This window comes from Perca flavescens, chromosome 2, assembly GCF_004354835.1.
Source record: "Perca flavescens isolate YP-PL-M2 chromosome 2, PFLA_1.0, whole genome shotgun sequence".
Taxonomy (NCBI): Eukaryota; Metazoa; Chordata; class Actinopteri; order Perciformes; family Percidae; genus Perca; species Perca flavescens.
Window position 1 is genome coordinate 21248774 of NC_041332.1, and position 26869 is coordinate 21275642.

General features: G+C 41.5%; 2 protein-coding genes and 1 long non-coding RNA gene across 4 annotated transcripts in view; 2 read left to right on the forward strand and 1 right to left on the reverse strand.

Moving 5' to 3' along the window:
* Positions 1 to 11477, forward strand: part of LOC114562559 (nuclear factor 1 X-type-like) — a 61184-nt gene extending 49707 nt beyond the window's left edge. Inside the window, exons 9-12 of the mRNA XM_028589009.1 lie at positions 2965 to 3134; positions 5142 to 5289; positions 7604 to 7692; positions 11145 to 11477. Coding sequence (XP_028444810.1) covers positions 2965 to 3134; positions 5142 to 5289; positions 7604 to 7692; positions 11145 to 11159 — 422 coding nt within the window. The 3' untranslated portion in view covers positions 11160 to 11477. The remainder of the gene's footprint in view (positions 1 to 2964; positions 3135 to 5141; positions 5290 to 7603; positions 7693 to 11144) is intronic.
* Positions 11478 to 16051: 4574 nt separating this feature from the next.
* Positions 16052 to 19975, reverse strand: LOC114567365 (uncharacterized). Its single transcript, XR_003694164.1, has 4 exons — positions 19689 to 19975; positions 18447 to 18623; positions 18234 to 18365; positions 16052 to 18149 (listed from the first exon to the last, which is right to left on the reverse strand). It is a non-coding gene; the product is annotated as an uncharacterized LOC114567365 (long non-coding RNA).
* On the forward strand, positions 19448 to 26215 carry rnf11a (ring finger protein 11a). Of its 2 annotated transcripts, XM_028596447.1 has the most exons (5): positions 19448 to 19523; positions 19699 to 19755; positions 20875 to 21008; positions 24236 to 24408; positions 25503 to 26215. In XM_028596447.1, the coding sequence occupies exons 3-5, from the start codon at positions 20910 to 20912 to the stop codon at positions 25672 to 25674; spliced, it is 444 nt and encodes a 147-aa protein (XP_028452248.1). In that variant the 5' UTR covers positions 19448 to 19523; positions 19699 to 19755; positions 20875 to 20909; the 3' UTR covers positions 25675 to 26215. The 2 variants fall into 2 exon arrangements, with proteins under 2 accessions (XP_028452248.1, XP_028452238.1); XM_028596437.1 differs by lacking the exons at positions 19448 to 19523; positions 19699 to 19755 and having other exon boundaries at positions 20505 to 21008.
* Positions 26216 to 26869: the final 654 nt, after the last annotated feature.

Below are 26869 nucleotides of genomic sequence, written 5' to 3' on the forward strand. Positions count from 1 at the left end.
AATCCTAAACGTACTTGCTGAGAAAACAAAATAAAATAAAATCCTACAGTTGCAACTGCTGAGAAGCAATATGCCCGCAGAGTTTCACCTGTTCAGTGTTACTGCTATCATCATGGCTTGGCATAAATTTCTCTCTCTCTCTCTTTCAACCTCTCTCCATCCATCCATTTTTTACCATCATCTTTGTGCCTTTGTGTTTTGATATTGTCATTGCATGGTACCATGGCTGCATCCATGCCTTTGAGACTGATTTGCCTCACATCTAACTGCTTTATGCATCCATTGTAATGTTTTTGTTCAGTTCTTGCATTTAAACTGACAAAGCTGTTTATTCTCATGTAAGGAACTTGACCGGGTGTGTTAACTTACCAAATGGAGCTATCAGCACGCTATATAATTAAATTTATGTCGTAATAAGACCCAACACTTATACTGTGTGTACAGTACATAAGTATCATAAATATCTTAGAAATATCTACCTCTTTATTGTCTAAAGAGCTGCAATACCATGTAAATAATCTTTAAGACACACTGAAATGAAAATATAAAAACTCTTTATCATATGCGCAAAAAGAAGACAGTGCTTGTTTTTTACTTATTTTGTGTGTGTGCCTGTGTGTGTGTGTGTGTGTGTGGGGGGGGGGTTACATTCAGACGCACCATAACAGTTGTATTTTTGTTCTTTAAAAGATGTGTGTGGTTTGAGAATGTAGAGCAAATAGAGATTTGAAAAGGTAAAGGAAGAAATAATGAAATTGCACAGATGTACAGTAGACTGTAGTTAATGTATCATCCATTGTTTCCAAGGTCTTGTTTCATTAGAGGCACTAAGGGCAAGTCGTTCTCATAAGAGATTTTCAGTCCTGTAGGATAATCAACATGGTTTCTCCATCTCCAGTCAGAGAATTCCCAAAGTCTCCAGGATCTCCAGTTTGCCAACAAGTCCCTGTAGGCTGGTCTCACTTTTCAAAGGAATACATACTGTATGTCCTCCTCTCTCTATCTCTCCCTCTCATTCCATTTGTCTCTCAAAGGGATAACTTGGTCCACAGCCAAACCAGGCCTACCATGTAAAGGTCATTTGGACTCATTGCCCTCCATGTTGAAACGTATTGAATTTTACTTGCGGAGCTCCCTACAGTATATTTAGAAAATATAGTCCAGACCGGATCTCGCATCATTAAGCCATGTTGTTTATCTGCACAGAGCAGTCCTATACCCTCTGCAGAATCCAAATTTTGCATTTAAATTGATTTCTAAAATTTGCTCCTCTCTTTTTTTGAGCGAGTTGAAGAGGTGTGAGGGACTGGCTCAAGTTTCTTTGTTCCCCAGCTAACTTCTCACACTCTCGAAACTGTGTGTATAGACTGTTGGCTAAGAGGTTTCGATGTAATAGAGAGGTTGTAATGAGACAGTGTTTAGAGATTTTGTATGGGTGCATTAGTGCACGTACACAGAGATACACATGCGTGCATGTGTAAATTTACACTCTTGTGGAGGACTCTCTGTGCTAAAATGGCTGCCATCCAAATGGAATGTCCCTCAGAGGCCTTGGTTCTATAAAGAGACTGGAGGATGATGGGAGGGAGGGAGGACAGGAGAGAGCGATGAAAAGAGAAATGGGGGTAGACAGAGAGGGGGAAGAAGCAGTTAGCAATCGAGGCGTGCCTTGGATGGACTGGAGCTGTTAGCTCTTGTTGTATAGGTCTAGTGAGTGTGAGTGTTCAGGGGTAAATACTGGATGGTTTATGTCCTGTTTTTGGCTTCGAACTGACGTGGAGAGCTGCCAGATTGACTGTTGTCTGATTATTCTAGTCTGGAGAGTCTGCCATTGTGACACCAATATACCTACAAAGACACATGAAAGCTGCAACAGACATAGCAACACATTCATATAGACAGGCTACAAAAATACATGCAAACTAAGATACAAAATGCATGTGCACACACAAAAATATGGGGACACCAAAACACTGACACACTTTGTGAGTGCAGCATACACAAGAGATAGTAGGTGACAGACAAAATCACAGAGGATGGTTCGCCAGGCTCCCCTCACCTAGCAGCTTGCCTCTTTAGTTTGGTGTGCCAAATTGCCAAAGCCATAGAATCTCAGCAGACAAGACAGACAGTGGAGTGTGTGGATGTGTGGTTGGCTGGCTGGCTGGCTGACTAATGTCTCCGGGAGTTTTGTGGTCGGTTGGGAGCAGAGGGGAGATTCTCTCTCAAGCTTCAAACTACTGGGCAGAACCGCACAGCAAGGATATGCTGCTGATTGATTACACATCACCAACAAGCAATAAAACAAAAGTGGAAAAACCCAGTGTGTGTGTGTGTGTGTGAGGGGAGGGGGGATACTCCAGTGGGGTGTGTGTGTGTGTGTGTGTGTGTGTGTGTGTGTGTGTGTGTGTGTGTGTGTGTGTGAGAGAAATGGAGAGGGAGCCGGAGGCAGAAAATACTGTAACACACTCAAGCATGTATGGGACTGTGAAAGTGTGTGTGCGTGTGTAGTGATGCCAGGCTTACCAGAGGTACAGAGAATTCTAGTTGGCTGATTTATAAAATGAATGGGACCAGATGTTGCCCAATAGCCAGGGATAATGCCAGTCATTTGTAAGCAGAAACAACTCCAGTCAGTCCATCACAAAAGAATGTCACAGCTATTTTCTGTGTTATGACAATAATAAGCCTAAGCGGTAACCTGGTCTTTGCTGCCAGCTATGTTGGTGCTCAGTTAAAACATATGCATGTCTTGTATACTGTCATAGGTGTGCATGTTAATGTAATATAGTGTTTTTGTATGCTTAACATCTGTTCTGTGTTTAAGTAGAAAAACAATAGAATGACCTAAACCTCATTGTATTTTTCCCACTTTTGGTCTCTTGTCTATCTTCTCCTCACGTTCCTCTTCCTCCTCTCCTTTCCTATTCCTATTTCCTATCCCCCTTTTACTTTTCTCCTCAGGGAGTCCCCGTGCCTCAGCCTCAGCCCTACATTTCCCCTCCTCCTCTATCATCCAGCAGTCCAGCCCGTACTTCACCCACCCCACCATACGCTACCATCACCACCAGGACCCGCTTAAGGAGTTTGTGCAGTTTGTGTGCACCGACGGCACAGGACAGCCCAGCACACAGGTAAGTGCTCTATGGGTTCAGCAGAGGAAGCTGATAGGATAGTGGGATGGTCTGCGGTGCAAACGTTGACAGTGGCAAGGCACGGCAACTTTATTTATATGGCACATTTCAGCAACAAGGGAATTCAAAGTTCTTTACATAAAACATGAAAGAGCAATTAAAACATTTGTTAAAGACAATATATATATTTAAAAAAAAATAGAATAAGACAGGCATGAAATATAAGAATAAAAGTTACAGTGCAGTGTAAGAAATGAACTGAGAGATTAGAAGTAAGTCTATTTTTGTGAAATTTACTGAAGAACATGCAGAATGAAAGAGAGCAAGAATACAATAAATCATTAGCATCATAATTGTATACGTAATGACTGCTCCATCATATCATTTCATATCTTATTTGTTATACAACCAGATCATGTGAGCCGAGACCTGTGAATAGAGCAATCTTTATGAAGTGAAGCAACTTCACCAGGGCAGAGGAAATTGGTTTTAGGGCAAATCCGTCAACAGGAGGCAGCCAGATGTGCTTAAACAGAAGATAAAAACTCAGCTGCAGAAAACTAAGGGGAAAGAAGCCAAACCACATTTGACTCATGATAGGTTCAACGTATCATGCAACACCTTCTCTCACAGTTAGGCAGGAGAAAACTTACCTGTCAGTTATGTTCAGGTTGAGGGAGAAAGAAAATATCAGGAAAAAGCCCTTTTAGGCAGACAGGACATCTATGGAAGGTATGGCCTGAACGAGAGTGGCGGTGGATTTACAATACAAGTAATACTGCAAACTTGGGAGAGATTGGCAGAGGGTGTGTAGACGGATCTAAATTAGCACTGTTTGGAAAGTAAGGTATCCGTGGAAGGAATTCAAAGCAGATATTTAAGACTCCTGGTGCATTCCGATAGTCATTTAACAAGCCTTTATTGACCCGCTGCCATTGTAAGTGTTGTTCCTTTACTCTAAAAATGCTGTTCTCCCAAGGGGCACATCTTTCCCAGTCTCTTTCTCTGCATAATGCATGTTGGAAGATCAAGTTATATATAAACAAAATATTGTAAGTAACATGCTATGAAGAACTTCCAAGTGCCAAGGAGAATTGAAGAATAAATATTACAACATACCATGTGTCAGATGAAGCCATGGATGCTAGTGGGAGGTTGTGGATGACGAGGAAACTAACTGCGGAAGCTAAGGGTTAGGGGGACAGAGTGGGGGTGTTTCCCAGGACACAGTTGGGGCTTTTTAAGGTGTCGTGGGCAATTCAGTGAAACATCAGTGCAGGAATGTGACACCTTGATAACCCCAATGACATATTCAATCACTCAGCCTGAAAGCTAGAATTATTTCGACACATTCACTAAGGTGCAGGGCGCTGGTAGTACTGTAAACCTTTACTGTAAACTTGGCCTTCTGAGCAACTTTGAAACCACATATCAAGCCCTTTTCATGTCCTATTGTCCTTTGTTCTCATTACTTCACACCCTAAAGACACAGTATAATTCCTGAAACTGCCCATACACATACACTGTGCACAGACACTTGCGCACACACAGACACCCTTTTCTCATTGATGATTTCTTTTTTAAATTTCTTACATTGCACTGTTATAACTTTCCTTGTGGACAGATCCATTTTTTTTTTTCCCATGTAATGTTCATCACTTTTCCACGTCTTATTGACCTCACGGTTTTTGGCCAGACTGTCTGATATTTGTGTTTGTTTGATTTAAAAATTGTGTGAGTTAGGTGATCTCTCTTGCCCCTGTGTGCAAGCAGTTGCGTGTGTACTTAAGAATGCTTGTGTGGATACTGTTGGCATTCTGTCTATATATAAGTGTCTTACCTTTACATGACACTGTGTGTGTGTGTGTGTGTGTGTGTGTGTGTGTGTGTGTGTGTGTGTGTGTGTGTGTGTTTGTGTGTGTGTGTGTGTGTTTGTGTCTGGCCCCCTGTGCACTGTATATTCTCGGGGTGTGTCATGCTCACCCTGTCTGTATGGTCCATCTGCAGCCTAATGGAGGTGGCCAGAGCAAAATGCCGGGCTCCTTCCTGCTGCCCCCGCCACCCCCGGTGGCGCGCCCTGTGCCCCTCCCCATGCCCGACTCTAAAATCATCAGCACGCCCACTGACGGCGGACTCAGCTCACCCGCATCTCCGTGTAAGTCACCCCCCCACTCCTACTCCCCTCCACAAACCCCCATTACTGCCCAAGTCCCCCCACAGACTTGTCACAGAGGCCAGTCCGAACCAAATTTAGACTTCAGTAGGTTTGTTAGCTCTTAGCTGGCAGCTAATTTGTCCTCCATTTCAAGCAAACTACATCAGGTTTGTTGACTAGAACAAATCATAGAAGTCCCAGTATTGATGTGCAGTGCAGATACATTGGGCCTTTTCTCAGTAATCTTGTAGTATAACTTTTGAAAAAGCACAGGTCTGGGACTTCTAAAATGGCTGCTGCTGTAGTTTTTCATAGTTTAGCTGACCGTCTGCTTCCAGTGAGGTTGCAATCTGCTCCTTCAAACACTCAGCAGCCCCAGGAGCTTCACTCCTATTTCATCCATCACCTTGTACGCCATTGTACTGTACTGTACTGTACCGTACTAGCAAGATCCAAATCTGTCGAGGCAGAAGCCACGCCTTTGCCAAACCAGAGATCCTCTTTTAAGCTCTTCTGTATATCTTGCTCTGAAGTTCAGTCTTCATTTATCTCTTTATGTCTTTGCAAACCTCCTCAGCTTGTTTCTCTTTTCTCAAAATCCTTTTATTCTCTCTTTTTCTCTCTCTCTGGTGTTTGATTTCCTGCAAGCACCACAAGAGGCAGTGTAGTCTCTCTCCCTTCTTTTTGATGTGTTTTGTAGTTTGGGGGGAGCAGAGCAAGGCCCTGTGCACGTCGCCTCTGTAGCCACAAGCCTTTGATCAATGCAGACTTTGCATGTCTGTTTGTGACAGCGGCAATACAATCTACCCCCTTCTCTCATTTCTTTTTTGTCTTCTTTTCTTTTCTTTTTTATATATTCTCATATCCTCCTTTCTTTGTTTCTTTTTTTCCTTTATTTCTCTCTTTTTTTCTTTTTAAAGGAACAAAATTAGGGCAGTTGGCGTGGACTCCAAAAAAAACATCATGCCCCAGTTTACCCACCCAATCCCCTCGCCACTTTCACACAAATCTCACAACAATTAAAAATTGAGAACAACAAAAAACATGAAAATCACAGTGTAACAAGAACAACCCAATCTCTCTAAACATAAATTTTAAAAATCTAATCAAACCTGTCTAATTAGTGCTATACTGGGGGAGCGGGAGAGAGGAGTGTCATTAGGGAGCGGTGAGGCTTTGGTTGGTTCCACCCAGACAGATGCAGTGCGAGAGTCGGGCCATGGGAGAGGCACACCAAGAGGGGGCACTGGACGGAGCAACCGGGGCACCTTCTCCTCCTTTTGTTTTGACTTTTTCTCCTCTTCCTGTCCTATCAACCTTTCTCTCCCCCCCCCCCCCCCCCCCCACCCCACCCCTTTCCAACTGTCTCAGATTAACGTGTCACTTTTTTATTTATTTATATGAACATCTATATAAATAAATATCGTACTCTCCGTCTCTTTTCTCATTCCGGTGACTGTTATCACTGTATTTTTTTTTTTTACCCCTCTAATTTTGTTTCTGATTTTCAAGATATCGTAATTACAGTCATAAAAAAACACACACACACACACACACACACACATTAGATGCACACACAAACACACACACACACTAGATGCACTCTCACCCTCACTCATGCATCAGTTTCCAGCCCTGTCACTGTCACCCCCCCACGCATCCCCATCCCCTCAACCTCAATCAAGTCATGCACAGCAAAAGTTTTACTCAACCGCCATGTTGGAGTCCAGTGAGCACAACTGCCCTAAATTTGATCCTGTGGCATCACTGAGGGTGTCACTTTGTCGGCAAGATGCTCCTCTTAACATTTTGACATAAATGGAGCATTGGTTACCACTGGTGATGAACACAGTTCCTCCATCGGTCATCCAAATATTATGTCCACAGTGAGTCCTCAGTGGTTTCTATGATTACGGAGGCGTTTTACTGAGGCCAGGGGCTGCTGAGGAGTGTCTGTGACTAACAGCGCAGCCATATTTGGGGGAATCTGTTTCTTAATGTTAGTGCTAATCATTACAGACTGTACATCCCCTTGTTAACAACAGATTAAAGGGTTAAGGGCAGAAAAATAACAATAAACCTGTCCACAAAATGATTAAATCATCCATGTGACTAATATGGCATAAGTATCCCTGACCCTCACTGTCTTTCCTAGTAATTAATTTGACAGTGAATTGTAGTCATAGTCTTAGCAGATTGATATCATATTAAAACATATAGATAATGATGATGAGAGCATCAAACTCTACTATGAGCTCGGTGTGTATGTGTGTGTGTAAAAAGCATGTACACACTTGTCTCTCTCTGTTTATAGCATACTCCACGCCAGGCTCCACAGCTCCCAACCGGTTTGTCGGCATCGGAACACGGGACAACTTTCTGAATATCCCCCAGCAGACTCAGGTACCCCGTCAACCTCCCTCATTTTATTAACATCCACCCATCCGCCTTCCTCTCCCTCCTCTTCCTTTTCGCTCATCACCCGCTGCAAGAGTGACTCTTCACAGTCCTGTACGTAGATGATACTTTACAGTGCTGCGTTACTGTAGGTATCTTCGGGTTTAAAGGGACAAGCATGTCATTCAGAGTGAAGGCCGTGATAGAGAGGCAGTACTCAGACAATGGCTCTGCATTGGCAACCTGCTACACTCAGTGATTCAGCCCATGGTACCAGTGTCGATCAACCGTTTGAATATTTTGCCATTAGTCACTAGACATTTATAACTTATTATTACCTGCATCATTTCGTTAAATCAGGCTCTTATTTTGGCAAAACAATCTCAACTCAAGGTGCACTCACAAGCTTCCAGAGCTTTCAACCACATACAGTCTTCATCAGTGGATGGAGCTCAGTTTTGAATGGAGATGGATCTGTTGACATGAAAGCAGCATGCTGCTATGTGCCACAGCTGTTATAAAGAGAATATGTTAAGCTTGCATGTCAACGAAGTAAAACTCCATCCTTTAATTAACACTGTTATATGGTATATAAATAAAACTGGACTAACTAAAAGTGGACCTTGAGTTGGGATGCCAAATTATTTCCAAGGTCTAGAATAAACCTTGAACCATAATGTTTTTGGTATATCCAGTTTTTAAAGCTTCTTATGCTAAACATCTTTTGGGTTGTGCTTGTTTGAGTCCCATTCACTTGCCCACCTACATTGACAAAAAGTGTTGCCCATGTATCAAGGCCTTTAGTTTCAGTATTGGTTTACAGTGTCTGTACCACAGTAGTTTCCCCACAGTGAATGTAAGCATTGCCAGTTAGTTTCAGCTCCAGCAGTGTTGATTTATCTCTGCTCGGCCCCACAGTGTGTATTAGTGCAGCGTGTGAGGCCAGTAGTGAACTACATTGTGGTTTCAGCTTTGGCTGCACTCTGCCACTGGGCTGCAGTGTCTTGGGCCTCCTCCATCACCAACACAACTTTTCTCATTAGGGGCTAACCGCACCTGCCTGCAGCCAACTCGGCTCTCCTGTCCTCCCCACACATGGAAACAATCTGCATTCCTCCTCGGCACAGCTCTGCTCGACTGCTCCGCTCCGCTCCCCCCCCCTCTCGTCATGCATTAGCAGCCTCGCTCTCTTTCTCTCTCCCTCTCTCCCTCTCTCCTCCTGCTGCTCCCTCTAGTATTTTCAAGATCCCCACCTGCACCACTCTCCCACAGATGTAGACCTGGCACTGAGGGGACATCCAAACACCATCCAAATGTAATGTGTGTGCGCTAATGCTCACGCACACACACATACACTTCAACTCTGTGCCAAAACTCTTGCCCCTCATTTTTTCCCCCTAAAAAACAACAGGGCTTTTACAACAGCTTACATCTGTTCAGAACGCTTAGTATCCACTGCTATTGCTTATCAAACATCATTAAAAAATGTCCACTTTGAACATTTCTGCCGGGTTTATGACAACCTGGGCACTGGTATCAACTGCTCCCAGTTAGCTGAGCCTAGTAGGTCAGTAACAACCCCAGCCAGAGTGAGTAACAGAGGTCTCTGCCTATCCTGCTGTTCTCTGGCATATGGAGAGGTTCAGACGATGGCCCTGCCGGCCTGCCTTGCCGCCTTCTAGCCAACTAGCCAAGACGGAGGGAGAGAGTCTTCCCACTGCTGTCAGGACAAGAAGCAGAGAAAAGCTGGTCTGAGGAGCTCTCTGGTGGTGAGACCTCGGCCATGCAGGAAGAGAGAGGGAGATAGGAGGATGTGTGTGAAAAAAGTAGGAGGGACTGAGAGAAACGGAGGGAAAAAAGAGAGAGGGAGTTAGTTGAAGCTCGCTGCACTCCACAGTCACGTCCTGGCTGTCTGGTTGCCCGCAGCAACCAGACATGATGTCATAGGCAGTTGAACTTGGACTTGAAGGGGGGTTGGAGAGAGGGGGTCACTTTCCGCTGCCAAGGATTACACTGGGAGAGCCAGAGTAAGAGAAGGAGAGGAAAAGAGAAGGGGGTTAAGGGAAGTCGGAGCCAGGAGGAGGAGTCATCTACAAACACCAAATAATCATGGGTAGGCAGGAGGGAGGCAGAGGTGGTGGAGGATAGACGGAGGTTGAGGGGGGTTAAAACTCTCTGGGTTTGCTAGAATAGGGGACAACAGAGTTTGCTGTTAAAGGTGGGGTAATCCGCTGCTCTCCCCGGGCAGAGGCCTGAGGAATGTCAGTGGCAGCCAGAACAGCCCGGCCTGTGCCAAAGCCTCCACTCTGCCCTCTTATCAAACTAAGAAACCGGATCCCTGGAGTAGCTGCCCTCAATAGCTTTACAGTGTAGCCTGAGACCACTCGGGCCCACAGAGCAGAGACACATTAGGAGGATCACCTTACATGTAAACTGGTAGCGCATGACAGAGCCGTTATAGTCCTGTGTTTGCTCATTAGAAAGCCATTCAGGCCGATACAAAAACTGCTGCCCTAATGCTATTTGTAGCTCTGAAATAACACAAGTGTTTTTAATGAGTAAAACGTCAGAGTCAGACCTCTTAAAAACAGCAAGCGGTGAAGTTGAGGTAGTAACTTTTTCAACACTGTATGGGACAGCTGAGCTCAGCAAGAACTGTACATGTGAGAGAAAAGGAGTAGAAGGCGGCCACCTAGTGGATAAAGGACTATTCATACAAGTGGTTCCCAAGTCTTGTAAACCCCTTGAAACAAAGCAACCTCGACTTGCGATTCCTCGTTACCTTGCATGTGCCTCCTGGTTGTGAGCAGTTCAACCAGACAGTACAGAGATCTAAAGAGGTACAATTGTCCAGTAATTCACTAGAAAAATGTGAAAAAATAAACCTTGTTTTGTGTAGCAGAATTTTTTTCTTCTTTTTCCTCACATATATATTGGGTTACACTTTACTTGAAGGTATCTACATAAGAGTGACATGACACTGTCATGAACGTGTTATGAACATTATAAACAAGTCATAAACGTTTATGACATAACGCTTCTGTCATTAAGTGTCATTGGGTTTTTGTCATGACAAGTTAGGGTTAGACTTAGGGTTAGGGTTCATGTGTCATGGCAGTGGCATGTGTTCATGATAATGTCATGTCACTCCTGTGTAGATACCTTCAAGTAAAGTGTTACCATACAGTATATTGTGACCCTTTGTGGTTTACACCATGCTTTAAAGTTCACTTTGTTCATACTTCACACCTTTTCATACTGTGTTATGTCCCCTTTCTCCCTCCTTTAATTATATCAATAACTTGTATGTGTGTCTGTTGGTAGGTAATGTTCTGTATTTTGTACCTTTTTTGCACTGTAGCTACATCTCAAGACTAATGAGAATCAAAACTTAATTAAAAAGTAAATCTGCTGATGTTGTTTAAAACTAATTTCTTCTTTTCTTTTCTTCTCCACAGTCCTGGTTCCTCTGACAAGGCCTCCCTGAACCAAGAGCTTAACGTGTGTCATAAAAAATTGAAATTTGATAAACAAACACATCACCGCTGATTAAGAACAGACTGCTGACACTAAAAGGTCTTTTTCTCTAGCCAACACTATTCAAAGTACTACTACAGAACTCCAAAAAGCCCCACACCACCCCAAAAGGACTCCCAATCCAACACAATTTGAACAGAAACGTTCACCCACCCCCCCTTTATGCAGGAGGCTTCAATGAGATTGAGTGGACAGACTCAGAATGCAAGGAGAAGGAAGATGATGAACTGTCTCACACACACCATGAAACGTCAGAAAGGAAACACAATATGGCAACCTGACAGATGACCAATTATACATTTGTTGTTTCTTTTTTTATGATTTCTTTTTTTTTTCTTCATTTTGTTGTCTCCACAATGAAACTCCATGCATTGGCTGGGAGATCCAAAAAAGTAGTGGTAAATGGTGAAGTCGGATGTGCAAGTTGAAAAGATTGCCACCCAAATTTGCACGCCTCCATATGTGTGTATTTCCCCACGCACCTCTCCTCCAGGTACCACCTGACACCCCCCCCCTCCACCCACCACCACCACCACCCCACCTGGAGCTCAGTGCTGCCCATGTTCCAGACCGTTAACCAGCAGCCACATGCCTGTGTGTCGCCACACTCTGCCGCTTCATTCGCTCAGCCCTGAGCTTCTTTTCATTTTCTGATTGGCCAATCATGGTGACACCATCTGATGGTGTGACATATATGCACTAAGTGGCTGGTCTTTGTTTACCTGTCAAACTATCAGGGCATCCTGCTGTGGGAGAAATGATAGCCATGAGGCGAGTGCGAGCGAGTGAACACACGACAGTCATAACACTAACTCTACATGTGCTCTTTCGTCCCCTCACCTATGCACTATTAATTTTTAATAAGGGATGAACAGTATTGCACATCGATGATCAGATGAGCGATTAGAGAAGTGAGTTGAGGCTGGCTGCCACTGCAGGGTTGTGGCTGTGCTAACGTTCAAGTCCTGGCCCTGAAGCATGCAGCGCGCACACACACACACACACACACACACACACACACACACACACACATACACACACACAAACGTACACACTTGCAGACAGACCATCTTCTCTGAGAAGTCTGTCTCACAACCACTCATAATATCATCTTATTATTCATAGACATGGAATTTAATTTACAGTAATGCACAGCCATCATCAGCTTCATATTATTAACTTTGATTTTGTTTGTAGGTATTTTCTTGCGTTTTCCTTTTTTTTTGTGTGCCAGATTTGGTTTTGGTTTTTGTCTCACTTGGATTGTTTTAACCTTCTCTTTCATGTCATAACACTTTTTCTGTAGTTTGCAGTAATACGTTAAGTATCATGCTCAGATTTCAGCAAAACAGTAACAGTAATTTCTCAAATCTCTCACATATGAACAGCACAGTAACAACAGTTCGTCACATGCATCCCCTGCATTGCTTCACCGTGTATCCCTTAGTCCATTCACAGGAAGACCCAGTGGACTACACACATACACACACACGCTCACATACACACACAGACACACATATAAAAGGCACACTAACACCACCAACAACCTGACATTAAATAATAAAGGGAAGCCTTTATATTTGGTTCTCCAAACTGCCTTTGTTAATGGTTTTTCATTCACGTAAGATTTTTCTTTTTAATTTGAGATCCTTTTTTTTTTCTATGTAACTTCATATTGAAATTTCTATCGGTATTATTTTCATCATGACACCATCCAACAAAAGCCGACCTCACAAAATAACTGGACTGCCTAGCTGTTGGTTCTATTTTGCAGGGATAGTAAACAGGCCTGAGACACTGTTCTCAGCCTCTCTAGTAACATTAGCTCTATGTACTAAAACCATATATCAAGACTATAACAATATATGAAAGTGCCTCTGTATTCCCTTCATGCAATTAGTAATAAACTTGACTTCAGGTTCTCTTCCCACATATAAGCTAAAGCTACAGGGAATGGTAGCGTTGGTGCATGTGGAAACCATTGGCCTAGGACAGATCTTTATAGAGGACTGCAAACTTTTTTTGTAAAGACAGAGAGAGAGAGAGATCTTATACATATATATTTATGATATATGCTCCTTTTTAACTTTTACTACATGAGCTGGTTGGCAGTCTAGTTATTTTCTGAACTTTCACCACCCCCCTCCCCCCAACCCCCACCCCCATCCCCACAACCCATTTCAGTAACATCACCTTACTGTTACCAGTACAAATCAAACGACACACGCCATTGCCATCTGCAGCGCAGCATTATAATACCTAGATGAACAAAAATCGACAGTAGGTTTGAAGAAAAAAAAAAAAAAAGTGTTTTTTGATGGAAAGTATTATTATTGAAAAATATGTGTCGATTGAGCCACGTGCAATGCATTGGGTAGATCATTGTGTTTGTCTGTTAGAGATTTTTAAGAAAGCTAAGAGAAAAGAGAAAAAAAAAGTATTTGTTTCAAGTCCGTAAGCTCCAGGACTCTAAACTAGAGGGCCATGAAAAATCCTAGTCTTTGTAAGTCGGGGGTATTTGTTTTTATTTCTTTTGTCTTTTTTTTAATGTTTTATGTGTAATCGGTTGTTTATAAAAATGTGGGAGGGCTGAAGGAAAAAAAACAATTCTACACAACTTAAGAAAAACAAATCTCTATCATCAGATGAAAACTGGTGCTTTAACACTATAAAGTACATTCAGCAACTATTATAAATGAATGGTAATGAACAAAAATAACAGACCATTTAGGAAACAGCATTATTCCTCTCTATTTTTATTCTTCTTCTATTTGTATTGAGTGGGGGGGGAGAGGTTCCTATTAAGGTTGTGACACAAAAGGCATTTTGGTTCAACCTTTAGAAAATAACAAACCTATACTGTCAAGAAACTCTTTAGATAACTTACCCGTTCACTGCCTGAAACTCACCAGCAAAAAAACAACCCTACCAATTTAACACATTTTCATCTCATACATTGGTATAAAACATTACAAGTTATTTCCTGTAATGCAGGAGATGTTTTACATCCAGAAATATTTTATTCCCATGAGCATGTTGGTATTTTTCTGAATCTAGAGCTGGATCAAATTCGGCAGGTTGTGTTGAGACCCACATGCAATGGAAAGAGTAAAAGGTAAGACCTTTTGTAACCTGCACAAATAACAGAAACAGAAAAGGGGCAACAAAAAAAGTAGCTTAAAATCAGAAGAAAAAAAAGAAAAAAACATCTATGAAACAGGCAGCAAGGTGAGCCTCTCCCCTGTTCCACCCCCTCCTCTGTAAATGACTCTTATAGTGATTGTGCTGTAGTGTATAGTTTCCCAGCAGTTAAAGGTTGTCCCTTAAAAGTGCCTTTTGTTCACAGACTCCATTTTGTAATCCAGATCGGCCCTTTTTTTCGAAACGGCTCGAGGTAGCAGGTTGCCCCTGAGTGCTGCGAGGACGCAAAAGGTCGTCGCCCATCCAGCGCTCGGGGACAACTTTTATTTCCTCCTGCCTTTTGAAATGAATCCCCTCCATTGTACCTCCCCTATATCCTCTCTTCCTTTTCAAAGCCGTATATATATATATATATATATATATATATACACAAAAGGAAACTGGTGTGAATTAGTTCTTTACTTTTTATTGATAATGACAAAAATCTTTTTTGAAAAGGCAAAAAAACTTGTTCTCGTTCAGCTCTTGCTTTTTTCTTCCCCTCTGTCTCCACTGTCTGTTTTCTCTTAGACACTGGAGTAGTCTGTAACTGTGTGTCCGTCTCTCTCTCTCTCTCTCTCTCTCTCTCTCTCTCTCTCTCTCTCTTCTCTCTACTGCCCTCTCCGCTGTTGGGAGGGTGAAAAAAAATTTTTGCCGAAACTTTTGTCTGAGCAGAATGCAGTTAGCTCACATGTTATTCTTGTCTGTATGCTTCACATTGTATTACCATACCCATCTTCTTCAGCTTCTCCATTCAGCAGCTAATGTAAGTGAACAAATTACGCTGACGGGCTTTTGGGGGTGTCCTTGGGTGGGTTAGGAAAGGACGACAGGGGTTTTAGGTTTAAAAGGTTTACAGAGAAGATTAATGGGGTCGAGAAGGCTGGATGAACTCCTTTGGGATGTTGGAAAGGGGCTGCGTTGACTACGATAACTTTTTTTTTAGCTATTTATTTTTTGATTTTGCTTTACCCCCCTTTTTTTTTATTTTAATTTGGATTTCTTTTCATATTTGCTATCAGGGTATGCTGTCATTTAGGCTCTCTTCAAGGATGCCTCTGGACTGTAAATGAAAGCTACAAGCACCTTATAACCGGACTTGTCCTGCACGAGGCTGAAAGAGGGGGGTTGCATTTTCAGGACATATCCATATCCACATCCATTCAGACCAATCTTTTAAAGTGAAGTATTATTGTTCACAGTGTCAGCAGTATTAACCATTTACAACACACCAACCAGATAGATAAAAGGCCAGCATGAACCTGAACTCTCAGATTTCTGAGGATTCAGGGAAGTCCCTCCATTTTTCTCCTCTGACCACCTCATGCTGGGCTTCTCCGTGTCTTTGCTCTGTTTATTTTGTTCTTTATCTTAAGCGTGTATGGTTATTGGTGTAATAGGCAGCACCCTAGGCCCCCTGACTCCCAGCTCTTCTACGCCTCTGTCTACGCCCTCAGTGCAGCACCACTTCTTTGTGAGAACACCCCCAGAGCTCTAGGTGAAATGCATGTGTTAATTACAGTTTCTTTTCCATAAGAAGAAAAACACAGTTTGAAAAGAGCAGCACCTGATTGAATAAAAAGGATGTTCTTGACTGTACCATCTTGCTGTGCCATGTCTTTCTTTCTATAGACTGCTGACTAAATAAGGAATCAGCTCTGGAGCTGCATAACGTACAATAATCACATGATATAGTAGACATGCTATTAAGCAAATGCTGGTATACTTGTCTTCATGTAAATAGTGCAGCCTTAATATCAAAAGGACAAAACAAAGAATTTATTTTATCTGCTGCTTTAAGTCTTTTGGGGTGAGTAGACTACTTTTTACTAATGTGATTGTGATGAAGTGTTTGTCCACCACTTTAAAGTCAAAACTGTTCCACCAAATGAAAATCTGCTCAAGGATTGTAGGTCAACCCCTTCAGAAAATATGAATCAGTTTACCATAATAACATACTAAGGCTGGCCAATAAAAGTGTCTCTCACCCCAACCATGTCTTAAACAGTAAATACAAATTGATACTTCAATTAGAAACACAGGGTTCCACGATTCCACAGAGTAAAACTGAAGCACTCTTGAGCACCAGTCAATCCTAAAATGTAACATGGCACTTAATCCCAAATTAAATGTACAGTTGAAGGGTCTGGAATATATTGCCTTTGGTGATTGTAACGTTATGTGGAGTGTGTGTATTCTTGTTTGTTGTCTTAATTTTTTGTATTTGTTGATGTAGCAATTGGAGCTGCTGGGATGTAAGAAAAAAATGCATTGCCATCATCATCATCATCAACATCTCTTAAAACATGTAGAATTGTTAACTGCTAATTAGCAAATCTTTGCATGTTAACACACTAAACTGAAGTTAACATGGTAAACACTGCTACACATCAGCATGCTGTCACTGTTATTGTGAGCATGTTAGCATGCTGACCTTAGCATTTAGCTCAAAGCACCGCCCTGTCTAAGTACAGCCTCGCAGAGCAGCTAGCATGGCTGTAACATCCTGCATATACTGTAATGATTTTAAAGCATTGACAACAAAGTATTTTCAAGTTTTTACTTGAAGCAGAAAAGAAAAGAAACTTTTGTTGTGTTCAAAGCAGGCTTGAGTTTAATTTCTGGAAACATTTTTGGAAAGTGACAAAAACAAAATTTGATCCAAATGTGAATTTCAATAAAACAATAAAATGAGATAATTTAAGAAAATCACAAGCAATTGTACATTTAAGTACTCTTACTCTATATACTGTCAATAAAGAGGTACTCCCAATATTTAGTATTGCACATACAGTAATTCCATAAAACTGTGGGGAACTCAGAGAGACAGATTAAAATAGTGTGCTTAAAATTAAAGCCGCAACTGCAAAATATCCTGACTTCAGGTCTTAAGCAGTGTGCCAATTACAGGGGAGCTCGGATCGTCTTAATAAGACATGATGCTTTATGAAATTTTGAGGGGTCTCTTAAATATTGGCAGTATCCAATTTTTGCCTGGCATTTCTATTTTTCTTGTATCTTCATCAGCATGGATCATGCATAAAATTAAGCTATTATTGATGAATGATTCATGCATAAGGTGATTTATCACTAATTCACTTTATAAAGATATAGTTTGCACACTGGTGCGAACTATATAGGTCAAGCTCCAAATATGCTTGATCTTACAATTCCCTTAATTCAACCAAAACATTTCCCTCCTGGGTAAATTATGTCTTTTAAAATCCACATCCCCAGTTTGTAACCCAGGCTGTAAAAATGTGCAGTCTCCAGGAGCAGAGAGACAATAGCTGCAACAATATACCCTCAAAGTTTTTTTACCCAGTGCTTTATGATTTATAATTTTGTTTTTTTCTGCAATAAGCTCATTTAGATTTGTATGGCTATGTAACTAAAATATCTATTTTTAAGCTTAAGAGTTTCTCAAAGACACTATAAAGTAGGCCTATATGGCTAGAATTTGCATGAAAATAAGCCAAGCACTAAATTATCAATTCAGCTGCAAGTAACGAGGATGATGATGGTAATGATGATTGAAGGCTGAAGTAACATATCCAAACAGCTTTGGCCTGAACATAAAGTGATGTGCTCACTCAACTGTACCTACCATGCAACAGTGTTTCTGTGCAGTTCAGAACGGCCTTTTCAAGTACTGGTAAATGTTTTTAAGTAACTAAAGTGCTTCAGGTCAATTGGTCCTCTCCAGTCTGGTCCATCTGATTAGTTACGTCGTCTTGCTGCTCTGTCTTCAGAAAGAAAATGAACAGTTATTTCTTGTTTGTTTTTTTATATGGAAAGTGAAAAAGAGAATCTACTAAGAGATAATCTACCTGCGGTACAGGGTCAGTTTCCTGCACGGGATGGTGTCTCACCTCACTATCAGAGGGATTGTCTTTTTGCCCTTCCGACGGAGGAGACTGGGGTCCATTTTGAACTGAGAGTAGTGATGAAGCTGGTATACCCTGGATGTTTTGGAGATTTCACAGTAATATGTTTTAGGGGTCTTGCACCAACATAACTCCAGATTGTGGAGGAGATCTTACCTCTGCACCATGTATAGCCTCTGGTGAAGGACTTGTCTCTTGGACTGGAGGGCTGTCAGAAGAATATGGTATTGCTGCATACCCAGGGGATGGAGTAATACTTTTACGCTGGTGTCCATGGGATGGATGAGAGGGCGGTGGTGGTGGTGGTGGTGGTGGAGGAGGAGTAGCTGTGGACTAAATGTGTGAAGACTGACATTAGGGAAAGTCTGTATACAAGGTAGGCCCTGTTCCATTAGTATATGGAAATTTGGGGGGTAAACATAAGGAGCAGTTCACCCTATAAAATGATTTCAGAATGACATACCCGGCCCTAGATCATTTGTAGGGAAATAAGATTCCAGGAAAATATGACAAATGAAAAAATTACTACAAAAATATGTAATTTGTTGTTGTATGTAACAGTTTGTTTGGCGGCTGGTCTGGTGGTGCAGCTGCACTGGGGACATTTGGAGTCATGACTTACGTCTCTGTTTGAGCAGCTCGTCATTTCACAATTGCGTCAAAGTCAGGCGACACTCGACTCTCTGAAGTTAAATCAGCTGACGCTTATTTTATTTTCTTTTTATTGATATATATATAATAAATATAAATATATATATATATATATATATATATATATATATATATATATATATATATATATATATATATATATATGCCTATTCTTTGATTTTAGGTTGCTGGAAAAAATTAACAAACAAAATCATTCCTGAAAATGAGTGATGCACTTGAGTTCCAGGCCTTATCTGACTACATACAAACACGTGTTCCCAGGAGGTTCTCTGATTGTTACCTGTTTACTGGGCAGAATCAAGGACTTTTTACTTTCTAAATTTGGAGATTTTTTTTAGAGTAAAAGTATCACATTTGTCCTTTCCTAAGAACAAGAGGCCTTTTCGTCTAACTTTGTGGTAGAAAAACATTTCTTCCATAGGCAGTTCGTGAGCATAATATTTGTGGACAAGTACATATACATGCACAAGTACTTTGAACCGGTATTTGGCAATACCTTATTTTGAAAACCGGACGTAGTCGGAATGTAGTACTCTCGTCAATATGGCGACTGCTTGAGCGGTAATAAAAAGATACTATCTTATATACTGTCTATGGATACTACCCTGCGGAAATTTATACAATAACAGCTAACGTTAAATTAAATGTTTTATGCCACTAATTAAAGCTATGTGTTAAAGTGAGATATATCAAACATTTTGACAAAATACGTGATCTTTCTCTTACCATTTTTCAGTCCTCAAATATAAACCCGTACTGGGCGGAGGTGAAGCGCAGGACGGGACACAAAGAGGTAACGTTAAGTAAAACAAACCACACAGTTTCTCTCCACTAACAACGTTAAAATAATACAAAAACAAAATAACGGTAACCGTCTTTTCCTCTGCTCATATGCTTGTATTATATGCTGCACCGCATGTGGCTCAGCCTCCGCGCCCTACGTGGTTCCGCATCATCAGTCTACCCTTCACAGTTCGCGTTAGTAGTACAACATTTTTCCCCCGGCCATGTGAATGGAGAAAAGACCCTCAAATAGCCATAAACTGTATACTGTAGCCTGTAGGTCAATAGAGCTAATATTTATTATTGCACAGTTACAGATTATAATGATGAAGTACAGGTTAGGAGGGGATTTAAATTTCAATTGTTGATCACAGATATGTGATCAACAATCAAAGAGATTTTACAGTGCCCACGCTGGCATACGTAACGTTGTAGTACTATTTCTTTATTTATTTATTTTTTTTACATCCAGTAAAAATCTTTGCTGAAGAGGCCAATAGGGCTGACTTATGCTTCCTCGCGTTCTCCGTTTGAAGTTACTGGCATTTCTTGTTGGAAAGTTACAGAGCTCATTTATGTCCTGATGATCACTAACGTTAAAGAAACATCAATAAAATAAATATTTTATTAAATTGTGCTATTGTATTTTGTATAAATATTACGTAACAACAAGTCGAATGCTCCTATGTGTGAGCTTAATGAATACTAAACTATAATTTAAAAAAACTTTTATTCTGAATGTTGAAGGCGGAAGTGCAGTGTTTTACAAACTTTATGTGACGATATTAACGGTTTGTGGTTTTTGTAAACACAAGAAGGCAACATACAAACAGAAACACACACAACACCTCGCTGTGACGGTTAAAACCTTTGTCACCAATCGTTTTGCCAGCCACCGTATAGCTCAACGTTATAGGCGTTTATTCCGCCAAGAGAGCGACGTCGTTCCTCCCGTCGATTTTCCGTCAAGCTCTTCGCGGGATGACAACAAACTATAAGCTAACAGCTAACCTTAGCTAAGCTAACGTCAAGCACGCTCGTTCACTCTGTTATTATTATTATTATTATTATTATTATACATCCATGGTTTAGCTCCAGTTGAGGCTTGCAAAGTGTCTGTCCCCCTCAGAGTGAAGTGGACACTCTCATGGTGGTCTCAGTTCAATGGGGAACTGCCTGTTTTCACAAGGTGCGGATGACCTGTCGCTGCTGAACGAGTCCGAGGGGGGCAGTCTGCCTGGAGAGCCTCCGCCGCCCTACCAGGTGAGCTGCTGGGGCTCAAGTTAAATACACTCCGGGGATTTAAGAGCATGTCATGCACCTCAGTCATTTTTGTCTGCCATTAAATAAAGTCTACATAGCAGTGATTATTATTACCTGACAGGTATGGTGGAATGTCACTGACGTGAAGTAGGCTAACGTTACATCCAAGTACTGTTGTACAAACGTGAGGCACTTTACTTGAGTATTTTATGCAACTTTATACTTCTACTCCATAGCATCTGAGAGAACATTGTTGTACTTTTTACTCTACATTTGGCTGACAGCTGTAGCTACATTTTAGATTACAATTTTTCATAGCCTTCCTGGCCAGTAAAAAACATGTATCTCCAAATTTGGTGATTTTATTATTTTTCTGATAAACTAAAGGATCAAATGTTACTTTTGTGGGATGAGAAAATTATCCCAATATATAAAACCATGGGTGTCAAACATATGGCATTTGGGCCAGAACCGGCCCACCAAACTGTCCAATTCGGACTACTGGATGACTTTGCAAATTGTGAAATTTGCAGAGAAGTCATTAGTTCCAATATTACCATTTGTCCACTGGGGGTCATGTTGTCCTAATAAGATTAGCAGGCCCTATGCTGAAAGGAGAAAAGTGGACAGGGCTTACCAAGAAAAAATTGACCAGTTCCTATTTCTTTACAGTGGTAAATGGACACAGTGTTCTTGGTGTGTTCACAGTACCTTTCAGTATGCAAGGAATATACCATATGTATATATATATACACAGTATATATTATTTTAATTTGGTGCCACTATCAGAGTAATTTCCTTTTCCATCCAAAAACTGATACATATTGTCCAAATTGCACTTAATTTTCTTGAGATATCCCATGCTGTTTATCAACTGTATTGGACATAGAATATTCATTAATTGTGGAAATTTACAGCATCAGAATGTACCGTCTTGTACCCCTTTAGACTTAAGGAAAGGGAGAAATTTGGAGGTGTTGTTATTTATTGGTTATTATGCAATGGTTGTACTGGTCCTGTGCTTTATGTGGCCATGAACTAAAATTAGTTTTGACTCTCCTGAGAAACTCTTTTGGGATAGCTGGAAAATGATTTGTCGGAAAGCTGAAAACAGGGCTGTTTTTCTGAGCTCATGAAAAGTTGACGTTTTAGAGATACGTGGTTCTCACAGTACAGTGACACTACAAACATATGATGATCTTACCCAACAGTATATAAAGGAGTTAACATTAGCACAACCTTAAACAACAGTAAACAGTCAAATACAACATACACATTAATGCAGCAGTAATATTAGTCCATACATATCATATGTAGTAAAACACTGACAGGGATGATTCTGAATGCATGACTTTTACTTGTAGTTGAGTATTTTCACAGTGTGGTAGTGTATTAGTACTTTTACTTAGTACTGAGTATTTCTTCCATTAGTGCTGTTAGTATACTGTTAGCACTCACTATTAATGTACCAGTCACAGAAATGTCTAATTATGAAATTACAGAAGCCCTGGACCATACAATTTGTTCAGGTTGGGACTTTAATTTGGAAGATGGAGTTCTTCATATCACAGGTACACTTGTAAGAATGGGTGAAAAAAATATTATAGGTAAACTTGTTATCGTAGAATAGCTGGAAGAGGCATAGTCACACTGCTCTACATCAGAAATTGGATTTAACTCTAATTACAATGCAGACATCATATAAGCTATATATCAAAATATTATGACAACCAAAATCCCAATCCCAAGACTTCAAAAACATCCATCCATCCATCCATCTTCGTCCGCTTATCCGGTGTCGGGTCGCGGGGGGAGCAGCTCCAGCAGGGGACCCCAAACTTCCCTTTCCCGAGCAACATTAACCAGCTCCGACTGGGTATATCGAGGCGTTCCCAGGCCAGGTTGGAGATATAATCCCTCCACCTAGTCCTGGGTCTTCCCCGAGGCCTCCTCCCAGCTGGACGTGCCTGGAACACCTCCCTAGGGAGGCGCCCAGGGGGCATCCTTACCAGATGCCCGAACCACCTCAACTGGCTCCTTTCGACGCAAAGGAGCAGCGGCTCTACTCCGAGCTCCTCACGGATGACTGAGCTTCTCACCCTATCTCTAAGGGAGACGCCAGCCATCCTCCTGAGGAAACCCATTTTGGCCGCTTGTACCCTGGATCTCGTTCTTTCGGTCATGACCCAGCCTTCATGACCATAGGTGAGGGTAGGAATGAAAACTGACCGGTAGATCGAGAGCTTTGCCTTCTAAGCTCTCTTTTCGTCACAACGGTGCGATAGATTGAATGCAATACCGCACCCGCTGCGCCGATTCTCCGACCAATCTCCCGCTCCATTGTCCCCTCACTCGCGAACACAACCCCAAGGTACTTGAACTCCTTCACTTGGGGTAAGGACTCATTCCCTACCTGGAGAAGGCATTCCATCGGTTTCCTGCTGAGAACCATGGCCTCAGATTTAGAGGTGCTGATCCTCATCCCAACCGCTTCACACTCGGTTGCGAACCGATCCAGTGAGTGCTGAAGGTGGCAGGCCGATGATGCCATCAGGACCACATCATCTGCAAAGAGCAGCGATGAGATCCCCAGCCCACCAAACTGCAATCCCTCCCCACCCCGACTACGCCTCGATATCCTGTCCATAAATACTACAAACAGGATTGGTGACAAAGCGCAGCCCTGGCGGAGGCCAACCCTCACCTGAAACGAGTCCGACTTACTACCGAGAACCCGGACACAGCTCTCGCTTTGGTTGTACAGAGATTGGATGGCCCTGAGAAGAGACCCCTCACCCCATACTCCCCAGCACCTCCCACAGTATCTCCCGGGGACCCGGTCATACGCCTTCTCCAAATCCACAAAACACATGTAGACCGGTTGGGCATACTCCCAGGCTCCCTCCAGGATCCTTGCGAGAGTGAAGAGCTGGTCCGTTGTTCCACGACCAGGACGGAATCCAAAACAGTGATTTTATTTAATCCATTACTACTTGTAAAATGGGCCATTCTGTTGATGTTGACAAAAGCACAGGGTTATTGCAACGATGTCTGATGTCCCTCAATGACTTTTTAAACTGATGTGATCAGCTTGACAAATATCAGTATCAGCCTCGGAAATCTGTTAGGCTTTAATGCAAAGGGAGCATTGGCATATTTAAAAATCCCCTTTTTAAGAAGACTTGCTTCATAAATGATGCAGGTTGTCTTCTGTTCCTTCTTTCCAGGAGCGCACCCAGCCTTTGCCAGTGTACCATCCCACCCCGGGGGAGAGTCGTCTGGCTCATCAGCTGACCGAGGAGGAGCAGGTCCGCATTGCCCAGCGCATCGGTCTCATCCATCACCTGCCCAAAGGCATCTTTGACCCGGGCTCCGACCCCTCTGACAAGAAAGTTAAAGAGTGAGTCTAAAATGTGATTAGTCTTTTGTATTATTCTTTTTTGTTATTGATGTTTTAAATACACAGAAAGGACTGGGTTAATGTTTGCACCATTTTGTAAATAAAGCTGTACTCTGAGCTTTTGGTCAGAATGGGATCCTGTCATATTGAGTGAATAAAACGCTCAAAATAATACTTTATACAACTGGACTTACAAGTGGACTTACAATGTAGATCAGAACATACACATGCACAGCCGCACATCACTGTTGTGGTGATTATCAACAAATGGACCTATGGGTTTATTTCAGAGTGATATCAGGTGCCATCTTATTAGTAAATGAGCTTCCAGTGGCTACTACATGAGGCCGTCTGGAATAAAGAAACATTGTACTCCAAAATACAAATTTCTTTGTGTATTGGGATTTTTCTGACCAGAAGACAAGAGGCGGTTGATGTTCACCTGCTTCTAGGGCGCCTTTCTAGAGCTGTAACAATTCCAAATTTTGCTGTAGAATTATTTGTCACAGAAATAATTGCGATTAAAAATATATAATTGTCTCTTTCAGTCAAATTAAAAAAAAATATGTCTGTATGTATTACTTTTTAAAAACAAATTAAAGTTTTGAATGAATTCCAGGATACATCTTCTGGTTAAATATCACTGTCATGTGACCCTGATAATTGAATAACACAAATACACAGCCTATGAATTAAGCCACGCCTCTTTATTATCATAAAACATTGTTTCTAACTGTAAATCTCCCCCGTCATTTGTGTTGCTATGAACGTGTATAGGGTCAAATGCCAACAACTACCAATTGAAATAATCATATAAATATACAGTCCGACCAATAATCACTTATATAATTACAAATTGGCATATCTAAACAAAATCAGCAATTACCAATCACACGTCTTAAGACCTTAGCTAATGTTAGCAATTAATTGCAGTTAAACAAAGAAACCGCAATTATGTAAAGTAATTGGCAATTAGACAATTATGCAATAATTGCTACAGGCCTACTCCTTTCTCGTTTAAAAAACTTAGAAAAAGAAAACGACAAAGTGACACACTGAATTATAAATTTACTTTAAACTTCTCTCTCCACCAGGTGTGTGATTTGCATGATGGATTTTGAGTACGGCGATCCCATTCGGTTCTTGCCCTGCCTTCACATCTACCACATGGATTGCATTGACCCCTGGCTGATGCGCTCCTTCACCTGCCCCTCCTGCATGGAGCCGGTAGATGCAGCCCTGCTGTCCTCTTACGAAACCAACTGAGCAGCCCCATGATGGCTGCTCCTGCCTAAAAGTAACTGCATCTTTTTAGCCCAAACTTGTCCTAGCTGTTCAAACAGGTAGCCAAGGTGATGTGGCATTATGCAGATGATTGAAGGTTGTTTTAGGATGCAAACTGGTGTGGAAAGCTGTGCCCTACAGGAAATTGCTTAAGTCTGATATCCACCTATTTGAGCTTTGGAAACTCTTTGCCTTTTAGAGTAGGACAATGTGCCAAATCAAGCTTAGATGAAGAATAAGGAAAGCTGTACACGTAGCAAATTATATCTGCAAAGTAATTTCACTTTTGAATGACTGACAGATTTTCATGGTAATTAGATGCATGTCACCAATGTAATTTACTTCCCCTTTTTAGACGTAAAGTGCAATAAGTAATATCAATGGAGAAAAATGCAGAAAATCTGTCTCGGTCAAGTGAAGTTACCATGTTTCTCAAATGAACTTGTGGCCTTGAAAATCACAAAAACAAAGGCCTCTCTACTAATATGCAATCACAAAACACAGAAAAATCTGTTTTTCTAAACAAAGTTAGATACCAGTGTGCAATACCAGTCACCCTCATGGGAATACTGGTATAGTCTGTTCTTTTGTATCTGTCCTTTTGTGTTGTGTTTTTTTTTTTTTTTTTTTTCCCTAAATGGACCTACTAATAAAAGCTATCTATCTAAAGTTGTGCTATGAGGTCCCATGACCATTCATGTCTACAGTGCCGTGAGATATAATGGTGTCATTTTAGATAGAAGGTATTTGAAGATTGAATCTATTTTATTTGACTAGGGTCTTGTTGTCGGTACTGTAGTTTTTTACTTTAAAGCTGCTTTTATAAATGTGGATCTATTTTTTGCCTTTCCACAATATGGATCCTCTCCTTTGCTTTGCCTTGAGTTTGTGCTCTCTTTTTTGTTTTAACAATCAGTCCTCAGTGTGTTCTTTTCATTGTTTTCCGTCAGTGACATTTACAAAGACAAGATATGCTGTGCAATCCCCCTTTAAGCACCTTGGGGTACCATTTGGCACTCTGTAGCTTGCATATTTTGTGTGTGTGTGTGTGTGTGTGTGTGTGTGTGTGTGTGTGTGTGTGTGTGTGTGTGTGTGTGTGTGTGTGCGCACAGATGGTGGGTAGAGATTGGCATGTTAAGGTAGCATTGTACATTAAACCTGTCAGATGTAAACATTG